A 13,924-nucleotide genomic window follows, 5' to 3' on the forward strand; every position below is an offset into this window, starting at 1 on the left:
ACATTTCAAAATAAAATAGCAACATCAGTCAATAAAGCCTACCCTTAATAGTCTTATTAATCGAAAATAAGATCTAAAATTAATATCTGATTATGTTTGCAAATGGTCGGGTAACATTTTGGAAATATATATTTTAATCAAATTAAAATTTGATTTCAATTGTTTAAAATGCATGTATTAACTGGGAGGGAATTGCTAATTTGAATTGTTCACCTAGGTAAAAAAAAACTACCACAAAACAAACTAACCTGCATAAATTAAGTAATGTAGTGTTGTTTCCTCCTTCACAGCTCACCTTATCGGCAGTTCCAAATCGAACTGGTGGTCTTTGTCCATCTAATCCCATTGAATCAACTATTCCCATGGCATCTTTTCGGTGCCTTTTACGATTCTGTTGCCCTATTTCGACATTCAACGAACCAACAACATCAGAAATGAGCTTTGCCCAGGTTGAAATCTTCAGATACACACAATTCTGGTTGGGATCTAACTCTAGCTTTTCGTAAGGCTTCAGTTTAGGGCGAACACTGACTTGAGTTCCAAGAGTGTGGTAACTTCTCTTTTTCCATGTAGTTGTTGTAATGTCCCCATTTATATACTGAGCTTGCTTAACTTCGGGCTTTTCACAAACATCTAATAAATGAAATGGGACTTCTTGATTTGATAACGGTAAGAATTTCCATTTAGGTATCTGAAGTTGTAAACCATCGTCATCGGTATGGCTGATGTAACCATTAAAGGGAACAGGGTGCCGTCCTAGATCCATTGCTAAATCCATCTTTAATGTTTCTTTTTGGTGCCGTTTTTGCATTTTTGTCCGTTCATTCAGATGGATGCAAAGTTCTTGTATCTCACCGTTTGTGTATGGCGCACTGGTTCCATCAAGATAGGCATGAATAAATCTATGGACAACTAAATCCACATAACGGCGGATGGGAGAAGTAAAATGGGTATATGGCTTCTTCTGCAGTGAGAAATGATTCAAGTTTATACCTTCTTCGGCACTACAAGTGTATTGTGCTGTTTCCATTATATTCTCCCACTTCTTCCGAGCAACGAAATGTCCTGGATGCAGTTCATCCATGCATAAAAACCTCCTTGCCTTCTCAAAGTCTTTGTTTTGAATAGCATTTATGATTTGTTTCCACACATTTTTTTGAATAGTAACGTAGTTACCGTCGAGTCCTCGAGCTGTCCCCAGTGACAAAGTGTGCTGTCCAGCAACACTTTCACATGAATTGCCTTGGAGATTCAAAATCACATTTCCAATGGTTTGATACTGGTTGAACCATTCAATTAATGATACATTGTCGGGGTTTTCCTGATAACGCACTGGTATACCACTGGGGAATTTACTGATTAACAGTTTAGCAACAAAGAAATTGGCCATGATCATTAATTCCTCTACTAAATAGTGAGCTTCAACACAGTCTTCACCTGTATCTCCGTCACTGTACGGCACGTGTAGCATCTTATCACATAGTCGCACTTTTCTTAGTGACTTTGATAATTTATACAAATTAATAACTTGATTTTTCACGAATTCTGTTTTCTCACCATCTCCCTGCCACTTTCCTTCTATAATTTCTTGGGCTTCTTGATAGGATAACTGTTTTACGGAATTAACGACCGATTTCTGAATCCAGGGGTCATCAAGTTCTTCGCCTTCAGCATTTAATCGAAAATAAACTGATATGGCTTGTCTGTTCTCACCTTCAATGAGGCTACATTGATTTTGACTCAGTGGTTCAGGAATCATATGAATTGTCCTCCATTTCGTTGGATAGAAACTAACAGCTCGCCTTCTCGCTTCTAGGTCGATATAATAACCCTTTTTAACCCAACTAGCAACGTCTGCGATATGAATGCCAACGACGAACTCATTATTAGAAATACATTCGATATTTAGAGCATCATCCAGGTCTTTGGAACCCTTGGGGTCTATCGTGATAACCTGCTCAATACCCTTCCGAGAAGTGATGGTGCCTTTTGTTAGTTTTTTAGTTTCTTCTACAACATTCTGAGGATATACAGGATCGATATTATACTGCATGTCAAGAACCTTAAGGCATGTTTCATAACTTTGACTACTTGTTATAACATCTAATACTACACCTTTAGGGTAGGCAAATTTTGAATCCCAGGTAATATAAGCTACAACAAAGAGATATTCACTTCGTTTGTCTGGCGAAAGTCTAAAATACTTTTTGAATTTTACTTTGTGATTATCAATTTGATACATTTCTATACGCCAGTTTTTCATCTTTGGGGAATTCTTTGCAACCATATTGTGAAAAGTACTTATTTTTGGAATGGTTTTGCAGATAGGTCGCATAAGATGAGCTTCATGGTCGTCAACGGTGCACACAAATACCGGATTCTTTACGTTCCTGTGTCGATTTCTATCAAATATACCCACAACTTTACCATAAACACGATTTCTATTGGGATCTGTTTGGGAATTGTCGTCTATGATTTCAACACAAACAACATCCTCGTGAAAAGTTTGTCCTATTTTCGATCGTCCACGAATATCTATTTCACTGCTTGTTGGTGAACCCACTGGGCGAGCGACAGCTATTTGTGCTGATTCAATATGTATAATACACTTCTTGTATTTATTCGGTTGTGTTTTAATACATTCATCTATATCTCTTAAAGACTTCAATTCTGGGTAAAAGGGTTCCCATGATGGAAGATTACCTTTCATGTCATCTTTAACGTCAATATCATACTGAAGGCAAACCGACAATTTATCTTTTTTACCACTGTAGACAGCTTCACTTTCTTCAAACCAAGTTGTTTCCGGTGGAATCTCCGAACCTTTAATTTCCGTCGCTTCATCTTCGTGTTTATCTTGACTATACAAAAAGGTGTAAGCACTATCGTCAGATTCATGATCAATGCTGGAAGTTGTTGTAGATACCGACAGAGGAAAGCTATCACACGAATCCACGTCGGAATCATCATCGGACGATCCACGAATATCTAAAAAAGACAAAACAACCTATTACTTACCATCAATAGAAAGCAAATTACAATACAAAACTATCGGAACTGTGATGCAGTGCTGGTGATCGTTAACCTATAGCTTATGTCACTTGGCCATTTCAAGAGATGGATAGAGAACAAGCTAAAAAAACGCGATTTATCGTACAATCGGTTACAAATGTTGACTTCTAGAGGAACCACAAGTTAAGGAAATTACGGTTCGATACATGCCAATATCAACAGCAATCGAGATCGTTTGGAGGTAAACCTATATTTCAAGTTTCGTCAAAATTGGATAAAAATTGTGACCTGTATAGTGTCCACAAACAAATTGTGGGCCGATGGACAGGGGCGACGACAATATACGTATACATGTAGCAATATTGCTAGAATTTTTGCTCTTTTAGTTAGCAGTATTATATTATTTATCTTTGGCTAATTATTAGATTTACACATTGTATAGAAGTCATATTGTCTAATATGCACTTAAATCAAAATGAGCGAATGAGTGACCGATTGTTATATTAAAAAAAGAGTCATAATGTGGTAAACATTGAATTCTAAGGGTAGGTTTCGGCGTCATTAGGAAAATTAACCAATCTCTATAATTATTTACGTCATAGTTGACCAATTAGATAATTGAACGTCAAAACCCAAAGCTACAAGACTATCATATCTTTGAGCAATTGTCAGACAGCAACTTGATTCCAGAAGGGAAAAGATGTAGCAATTTCTATCAGCAGACTCGCCCCAGCGAGTCTGGCTGGATGGGGTTTGAAAGAATGACTTTACTGTAATTTACTACGCTTGTATCTATGTATCCAGCTTTGATATATAAAATGTAAAAACGAACTGTTGTATTGTTATTCCTGGTAAGACAAACGTCTTAACAATCTGAGAAGACAAACGTCTTAACAACCTGAGAAGACAAACGTCTTAACAACCTGAGATAGATAAGAAGTAGAGAATACACAACGTGAAGGAGAAGCAAATACGACAAATGAAAATACTAGACGATCACAGGGCTACTAAACTATGTAGTAAGAAAAGATGCATGGGTCATACGTAATAGCTAGGGCGTTATCTGCCTTTGATTAAATTGATACCAGAATTCAAAAACCCGTGAAAGAATAATGTTTAATACTCTAACCCACCTTGTCATAAGTTAATTGCTAGATAAAGAATTTTATACATACCTGAGATTGTTGTACGTAAATATTTAGGAATAGGTGAAACATCTCTATGTTTGGATTTCTTTATTTCATCAATGGGTTTTGGTTCTGGTTTTTTATCTGACAAATATATCAAAAAACAATTATGCGATAAGTCCAACACACAGGTATTTCTTGGGAATGTTGACTTTTTTGTCAGAATTATCTTCCAAGATATAATGAAGGTTGGCGTAAAACACAAATGTTCAAAATATTGTGATTACCAATTAACTGATTATACAAGGAAGGCATAAATGTGTCCGATTTTTAATGTTATAAGAAAAAGACGAAAATAATAATACATCTTCTCCGTTTTCTTTTCCTGGTATCAGTCTTCTTTGTCAATCTTGTAGCTCCACTTTCCTATATTAATATAAGAAGAAACTGTCTAAAACACTAAGGTATGAGAAACAATGTTTGCAATTCACAATAGTTTTGCTGTGATTAAACCGTCTATGAAACATCGATATTGATCATAAATTGCTTTTCCAATAGCATATACCACAATCAACGATTTACATGTTTTTGTAGTAACCTGTCGTTTTCTATGGATATAGTATTTGAGAGAACTTTAATGAGACCTGTGTGGGATATTAAGCTACAGGATAAGAGCCTGTGTAAAATCTACGGTGTTGTAAACCTGCCGGTGGAGACAAGGTTTGTAATTCAGTAACGTGTTAAAGCAAATCTATCGCGAATCTGATAATCACCAGAAATCGTATAATGGATAAATCCTATCATTATATACTGGTATATTAAAACCTATATAATATACACTATATTTTTGTATCTGAGATCAACAAAGGTGTTGTTTGATATTTCTGTACCTGTTGTAACTTCTGTAATTCTTCAGTATTATGTTTATTTCTTAGATCTTGTTCTTTTGCCAACTCTGACTTAATTTCCGCGATTAAATTTTTAAGTCTTTCCCTGGCTTCCAGATCCTGTAAATATTATTATTATTCTTGAAGTAAGCATAAAACGATCCCGTATAAGCAGTATGACCTTGAAGCCAGTGTCGCTGTAAACACTTTACATTATACTGATTGTAACTTGGGGGTAAAATAACTGCCAAGCGTTATAGATATAAACTACCACCGGGTAAAACGGCATGTAATCTCACACGCACGTGGGACGCCTAATGGTAAATTAACAAATCATAGTTTTGGGTACTGTTTTGTTTGCTAGTTAGATATTATGTCATGCCCAACAAATATATTTCCCGTGTAGTTTGGATATGTCTTCCAATCAATGGTTCTGCATTTAGGATCGCAACTGACGTGGGAATGTTCGTAAACATTACAGACAAAATGTTCGTAAACAAAAACAAATAATGTCAACAGTCTTCAGAACGAGTAATTAGATATGTTAAACTGTATGTTTACCTTGGTAAGATCTTTAGCTTCTGTAGCTTTTTTTATCGCTTGATCCAATTTATTTTTTATCTTAAATGCGTTAGCTTGTAATTCTAAAGCCTGTACTTTCATTTCAATATCAACATCTCTCAGTGTATCATCTACAGGTGTTAAACCAATCACTGTAATAAATATTGGTTTTGATATTGTTTAAATATACAAGTTTGGAGAACCCCCCTATATCTGTGACTACAGAACATTCTAGTCTCTGATCGCAAAGGTATAAAAGTACTATAATTACTCTGGAATGGAAAGTCGTAGAATGCTGAATATCCGTCGAGTTCATCCTCAAATGTCCACAATCCTTCGCACCAAATTTAAAAAGAACACATTAATGAATATAGCCACTATTGTGCTCACAAGTTATAGGTTGCCAGGCAAGGAAACATACGCCCACAGTAGGGAAGACTTTCGATCAGTCCACAAGAGTTATTTCTTTGGTACGTAACAACCCATTAATTAATTATCAGTAGGATTTGTTTGGCTTCTAGTTCTGTCCCATGCTAACATATTGGCCTTTAGCGCGTCCACAAGATTTTTCAATGTAACAAGAGTCGGCCGCGTTGTCTCATAATCTTAAACACTGTGTATAAATTTTAAGTCAATCTGATAATTAACTTTATAATTTTGTAAATCTTGTGTTGAAGTTGCTGTGTTGCTATTAAAAACCCTAGCCAATGGGACCTTTCTCAAATCGCCATACAAATAACCGCGAAATATTTTTTGATGAAAATGTTTACTATTCAAAATGTACCACTTACCGTCTCTGCATAGTACTATAACATTGTTTGGGCGATCCTGAAAGATAAATAACACGTAGGTGTTGAACTCCCATTTATACCATGAATGACTTGTTGTATTGCAAAATATCCTTCAGTATTAATTTCATCAAGGAAACGATTTAAAACCTTTACTTACACGGCAACTGTGAGCAAGAACGAGACTAAGCTCACGAACTACCCTCGAACGGATCAGCTCATTAGTATCTGGAGGAAGAATTGTTAGGAAATTTCTGATTTCGTTACATATAAAGAACGATGCTGGATTGAAATCTTCATCCCCTTTGAGATTCGATTTAGCCAGATCTGTTACCTCTCTACAAAACTTTATAAAAACCTGAAAGTATAGATAGCTAAATACTTATATATAAACATTGGTTGCCAGACAACGAAACATAAGCCCACTGCTAATACGTCGCCCGAATGTGTCATTTGTTGCATTGTGATAAGCATGATATTTATACTGAAAAATACCATTTGATATATAAATTTTATTCTTTTAAAATGATAAACGCAGGCCTAGAATAACATCTTTTTTTGTTAATCTAAAGCGCGATACACGGTAGTAATATAGTATTATTTTATATTGGACATCTCCATGCTCAAGCTAGGGCTAAACTACCTGTGGTTGAATCATTTTATGAAGTGACATATTGGATCAATAATCAGGTTGATCCGGTCGATCCTGGTATTATCAGTACCAAGACGCTTCCTTGTCAGTACGGGCACTTCCGTACTAAAAATCTCGATCCATGTAACTTGTTGAATTAACGCCTGGTCAGTAGTTTCACTTACATGTTAAAACTACTAGAGAGGTGTGTATTCTACTTAAGTTGACAATCCGATACAATCCGCCTACAAGACAGTACCTCAGTAGAGTTTACTTAAGATCATGGTTTATCAGCATGATTGATCTGCCCATGACTGAATGGATTTATAGGGTGTCCTCAGTTGAGAGAGGGAGAGCAATGGGGTTTAAAGTACACTCGACACAAACTAGGTCATTTTGGGACTAACATATGGTTCAATTTATTTCAATAGTGGGAGAAAACCAGAGAACCCGGAGAAAACCTACGAGGTTGGACAGACGACCCTACTTCCTGTCACGTACAACCGGGGAATCGAAACAACGCCAGTTGACTCAATGGCAGACCTTATGATATAACGCGCACACGCTAACCATTCGGCCATCCAACCCCCCATGTCCTCAGTTAAACGATTATATGGGGTGTAATTTGGAACGTTTTCTTTGATCGGTTCCAGATTTGTTGTTCACAGCTATGTTGGTATAAAGAAACATTATAAGATAAGATATTTTAATTCGATTCATCCATAAAAAAAACCTTATCTCTTGTCTGTATAGATAGTTATTACTGATAGGCTTAGAAGTCACCCGTTAGACCTTATTTTAAAGATAACTAAGCCCCTGAATTAAAAATTGTTTTGTTGTTTTGCATTTTACTTACATTCTTTTCTATGCCTTTTTGGGCGCTGAATAATGCATTGGCCACAACATAGAACATGCACAGAAAAGATGTGTTCACTTTCAATTCATTATCTTCCGAGTAAATACAATAACAAGCCTTTAGGGTAATCGCCACTGAAGAAAAATTATATCTTTTTGGAAATAATATATTAACAAATTTCGAGTTTTGACCAAATTTAAAATGTACATTCAATTACAATATAGCAATAAAATATGACAGACTATTTTTTTATTTTGAATGTAGACGATTTCATTTAAATGTTTGCATGTAAAATAAACCTTGATATTATCAAGCACTGGAAACATACTATGAAACAGATTTCGTAAGCAGCCAATAATTGTAGCCAAACTTTGAGAACTCTGTAAAAGAAAACAAACAAATATACATTGATAGCGCAGATATTTCCTATATATCAATTATAGCTGCCAGTGCCGATTTAGGTATGAGCTAACCAAGTAACAGCTTATTATTAGGGCTCCTAGATTTGCTAGATCAAATGTGTCTCGTTAAAGCATACATGGGTAACTGTAGAACGGTAGCTTGCGGAACGCTCAATTATGATATGGTTCGTCCACTGCTTTACTTTTTATCAGTGACGGATCATGAGGTCACCGGGCCCTGGTGACAAGAGGACACGGGGGGGGGGGGGGGGAAACCCGAGAAAACGTTTGAAATTTTGACCTGATATGGTGGTTTGTGGAGTACATCCGATGCCCCTTGTGTCTCCCTACCAAATATTTTCAAAACTTACCGAAAATGGGCTACTTTGTTTCGCAATTTTTGGGAAATGGATCTTCTTTATTTCTTTCACAAAATATCGCCTAGGCAATTGCCTCTGTTGCCCTCGCCATGACCCGTCACTACCCAACATTTGAAAAAGATTCGTTAAAAATTATAGCCTCTATCGCGTTCACAAGGTTTTCGGAAAAGGTGTATAACTCTCGAACGGAATATCGATAGGATCCGATCTCCAATGACCACAATGCTTCACACCGATTTAATCCCGCACCCAATCAATCAGTGTTATGGTGTTAAAGAATGTAGCATTATTATTATTCTTCATCTAGTTAACTGTTAACTATGTTAATGATCAAACTATATGAGATAAGTTTGTGAGTCTTAAATATTATTCACTTATCTTGCATTAAAAAGTGCAATTGAATACGCCTACGATATTTCACATTTTGTGGGTTTAAGATTTGTTTTTAATATTTTTTGTCTATTTCATGTAGATTATGGTAAATGTAGTAAATTATATATAAAGTTGCTTTTTGTCAAGTTTCACTTTAAGTTGTAAACCACATGTCTGTGAAATAAAATGAAATGGGGTTCAACGCCCTACTGTTCTGCTACGACTGGGATAATGAAGAGGGCATATTTCTGTAAAGCGGGCTATAATTTTAATCCTTTTGAATTGATTCGATAATACCCGAGCTTGACTGCTCCTACCATGAAAACAATAACAGATTAACGGACCGACGGACAGCGGCGCTACGACCAACTCTAATATCAAATTCCAACTGCCAAGGGTCTTTTATGTGCACGACAATGTGTACATGGGACGACTACACACCTGTCCTTGTCAGGCCCTTCGTCCTGCTCCACTGACAAGGGGAAACCACGCAGGACAATCACGATGAACTTTCTCAGCCAACACCGGGAGCGAACCCGCGACAACCAGACTAGAGAACCAGCGTCTTACTCACTTAGCCAGCGTGGCCCATACCCCATTGATCTGGAGAATATAATTACTTTGTATAAGCGTACCTGAAGTATCATGCCAAATCCTTGTAGTATTCGGTTCAAAATCTTTTCTATTTCATGGTCATGTTTTCCTCCCAAATGATTCATTAGCATGTTATCAAATTCTTCAGCTGCTTTCTTATCAAATTTACCATGTATAATAATTTGTTCTGTCTGGTCAATAAGTTGTTCTATTTCTCCATTTAACCGTGGAACTAAATCTTTAGCATCAAACTATTGGACAAAAATAGCATGATACTTTTCATAAATGTATTCAGGTGAAAAAGAATCGATGAACATGCATGGCCCGTATCACCCCTCTCCTCGACGTTTGTAGTTTTATAAAAATGCATCACAGAGCTATAACTTTTTGGGGCTAGAAAAATGGGATTTAAGAGTATTTCGCAGACAAATTTTATTTACTGCAATTTATATGAGATGTATCCTTTAATGAATAAGGCGCACTGCCCGAAAATGGTCTGCTTAGTTTAAACAATATTTTATTCATTTGAAAAGGATTGAACAACAGACAAAGCCTATATAAGTTCTTTCCCAGGGATAAAGAAAATAATAAACGATAAATTTTATTATAAACATATACATAAAAATAAGATTAAATATAATAAATTGTAAAACCGAACATATACAGTTTCATGTGGAAATGATATATGCGAAATATAGTTGATGCAATTATTTGATATTATACAACAATATGTAAAAGCGAATCAAAATCTTTTGCTACTTTTTATAAAATTATGGACTGCTTCAAAAATCAAAATATTAGAGGTGTTCGAAGGCCTGTGGAGTCATTCAAAATTAGATCTAGATAAATAGTTTCTGTGAATATCTTTAATGAATTTAATATTTCGATTCTGATAGATGAATAAGTGGACAAGAGAAGAAAAAGTGGTAGTTATCATCATCCGAAGAATTGCATTTTGGACATATTTTTGATTCAGATAGGTAGTGGCAGTCTGCTTAATGGATACGATATTTATATAAAATACGCTTCATGAACGTGATATTTAAAAGGCGTCAAGCTTTAATTAAATATTATTCTTGGACATCCCAAACACGAATTATTGGCCCATTTCAATCAATAGTGATGTTGTTAAATCTTACGAGAAATTGTTATATCCAAATTTAAAGTAGCTAAGTCTCTAACTCAATATCATTCAAAATCTTCGACATTGAAAACACGATTTCTTTGTCGGTTTAAATCAACATTGATGTTGTGATCTTATCGGGAAAAGATGGCCTTCTGATATCCAATATTTAAGACAAAATAAACATTTTACAATTGGTACACGAATCGTGTACCATAATGCGTTTCAGCCCTATTTGTAATAAGGGACTTAAAAAAGGGGGCTAGGCATATTCCACAAGTCATGCCAAACGGTGACGTTATATTCTTATCTTGAGAGCATGCCCAATAAATACTAACGGCGTAGACTGGAATAACCAGACGCTAGAGATTGAAATTCGATTGAGAATACTGGCGTATTTCTTCGAACCCAACTGATTAGAAATTACAGTAAAAACAGAAGCGATTAAATGTAAATCAATATATATATACATTCATATTACATTATTGTATGCGTTGCAACCCATTTGTGTCAATTTCTAGTTGCCAAATATTAGCGACTTAGCTCCTTTAAATGTCAGTGTCGAAGTGAAATGTAAAACCGTGTTTCCGATGACGTGAAATGAACTAACCAGTCTCGAGCGACCGTCATTCAACGTGGACTGCTCAAGTATTTCGACGAACACAACTTACAATAAATTATGATAAAACTTTTAAAAAATGAACCCACATCAGTTTATGTACACTCATATTACATTAATATGTATGGAGCACCAAACAGCTCTTTATTCAATGTTCTTTATTCTTAGTTCTTAATTCATAGTTCTTTATTCTTATATCTTTATTTGTTGTCACATTTGTACACTAAAATTAATATTTGTATCTTAAAATCAATATTTGTCATATCGGATTTGTAAATGGTATTTTTGTTTAATTTAAAGATACATTATGGGAGATTAGATAAGAAGCTGACAGTTCTCACTATAATAGTTAAGGACTAGAGAATATAAAGGAAATCTGCTAAAAATTTCAGTCAAATTGATTCAGTCTGAACCGAGAATTTAGCGATTGAATTTTCGGCCTAGCCTCGATCATGATTACTAAAGTCGGTGCGATAAAAAACATAGTCTCGATTATCCATTTCATTATTAAAAACATGATTTGAAGTCGACAACAAATCAGAACATAATCCAATAAACATCACACACTAGCGATGACATCGAGAGTTGATTATGGACTGGATAAGTTAATTAATGTCTAATTAATAATTTAGATACCATTTTAGGCCTAAAGAAAGAAAGGCAGATTTAGCTCTTGCATAATGTATGTTTAATTCTAGTTTAATATAAAGATAAAATTTAATTTCGAAAATCAAAAAATAGCCTACATTTACATTTCATCAGAGACATACCACGAAAAACAAATCTAGAACAACAAATTTCCAAATACAAGTCTTGCAAAACATTTCTCCAAAATGAAGGTCGTATTATTGATATCGAATATGGGATACAGTCCATGAATGAGAAATTATTGCTAAGACAAAATTAATGTGAATAACTATGGTATAGAGTTGCGATATTATGTTTAATGACTATTGAATATGTTCCATGATGTCGAAATATAAGTATATTTATCATGTATTATATAAAAGGATATACTTTTACCCAGTCATCATATTCTTCATCTGCCCCGTCTACATAAGGAACGCTTGATTCTGGAACATCGCTTTTGTTTTGTTCTAGCTCCTGTAATTCTTTTATATATTTTACCATTCTCTCCTTTTCCTCATCACACTGAATATCAAACAAATGATTGTGACCAAACTAAATATTTGATTGGCTTCAGGCAGGTAGAACTACTTACAGGTGATTAATACGGATTCGTCCATCTCGATGATATAGTAATACAATAGCACACAGCCTGATTATTACAAAGCCAAAGTAATCTTGGTGGGAAACATAAACGAGTGCATCGTGCTTTGATTGATATGGTACTTTTTAAAATGAAGAAACTTTTAAAATGAAGAGAATGAAATGGCTGTAATATGACAAGAGGCAAAGAAGGCTAGGCGTTGGGTTGGATTTGCCAAATTTACAGACAAAATATTAACAAAAGATAGGTTGCCAGGCAACGAAACATACGCCCACAGCAGCTATATCGTCCGGGCAGGCAACAAGAGTTGTCGCATATTTTTACTCTTTCTGTAATGAAACATTTATAATACATTAAAATCTGATTAAGAGTAACAACTCATTAAGTAATTATCAGAAAACCATTAGAATTTGTTCGGTTTTTATAAAGTTCTGCCCCATGCTAACGTTTAGTATACGAAACTTTTAACATCGTGGATTTAGCTGTTCAAGTCATAAAGATTCATTGAAAATCAATATACTTGTTCGTCTCAAGACCTTAAACACTGTGTATAAATTTAAAATCAATCGGATATTAACTTTAGCCTCTAGAGCGTCCTCAAGATTTTTTGCAAAAATTATCGGAATTCGCTGAAAATCAATAGGATTCTTCGTCTCATGACCTTAAACGCTGTGTATAAATTTAAAGTCAATCGGATATTAACTTTAACCTCTAGAGCGTCCACAAGATTTTTCGAAGTGATCAAGGGCCATAACTCTGGCAGTTATTATCGGAAATCGCTGAAAATCAATAGGCTTCTTCGCCTTATGACCTTAAACACTGTGTATAAATTTAAAGTCAATCGGATATTAACTTTAGCCTCTAGAGCGTCCACAAGATTTTTTGAAGTGATCAAGGGCCATAACTCTAGCTGTACTTATCGGAAATCGCTGAAAATCAATAGGCTTCTTCGTCTCATGGCCTTAAACACTGTATATAAATTTAAAGTCAATCGGATATTAACTTTAGCCTCTAGAGCGTCCACAAGCAATTGTGGACGCCGGACCGACGGACGGACGGACGGACGAACGGGGGCGACGACAATATACGACCACATTTCAATGTGGGCGTATAAAAAGTGGATGTGACACTGCCCCAGGGGGTCGGGGCTTGCACCAAAATAAATAATTGCTGTCTTTACGGTATACGCAATAAATATGCAAAGTTCCAAGATGATACGTTCAGAATTGCAGAGACACAAAGAGAAAATGGGTACGGCTCTGCCCCTGGGGGGTGGGCAATCACCAACAATAGGGGTCATCCTTAGGGTATAAGGAATAGGTATGCAAAGTTTCAAAAGGAT

At 35.5% G+C, this 13,924-nt stretch overlaps 1 protein-coding gene across 1 annotated transcript in view; it reads right to left on the reverse strand.

Annotated features, from left to right (window-relative positions):
- The window catches only part of LOC126818771 (uncharacterized), a 68,560-nt gene that overhangs the window by 18,174 nt on the left and 36,462 nt on the right, over window positions 1-13,924 (reverse strand). Inside the window, exons 22-32 of the mRNA XM_056100663.1 lie at window positions 12,375-12,503; window positions 9,651-9,860; window positions 8,191-8,242; window positions 7,863-7,996; window positions 6,536-6,733; window positions 6,379-6,415; window positions 5,588-5,739; window positions 5,030-5,146; window positions 4,505-4,565; window positions 4,188-4,283; window positions 249-2,988 (exon numbers count right to left, since the gene is read on the reverse strand). Coding sequence (XP_055956638.1) covers window positions 249-2,988; window positions 4,188-4,283; window positions 4,505-4,565; window positions 5,030-5,146; window positions 5,588-5,739; window positions 6,379-6,415; window positions 6,536-6,733; window positions 7,863-7,996; window positions 8,191-8,242; window positions 9,651-9,860; window positions 12,375-12,503 — 3,926 coding nt within the window. The remainder of the gene's footprint in view (window positions 1-248; window positions 2,989-4,187; window positions 4,284-4,504; window positions 4,566-5,029; window positions 5,147-5,587; window positions 5,740-6,378; window positions 6,416-6,535; window positions 6,734-7,862; window positions 7,997-8,190; window positions 8,243-9,650; window positions 9,861-12,374; window positions 12,504-13,924) is intronic.

The sequence above is a fragment of the Patella vulgata genome, chromosome 4, assembly GCF_932274485.2.
Source record: "Patella vulgata chromosome 4, xgPatVulg1.2, whole genome shotgun sequence".
Taxonomy (NCBI): Eukaryota; Metazoa; Mollusca; class Gastropoda; family Patellidae; genus Patella; species Patella vulgata.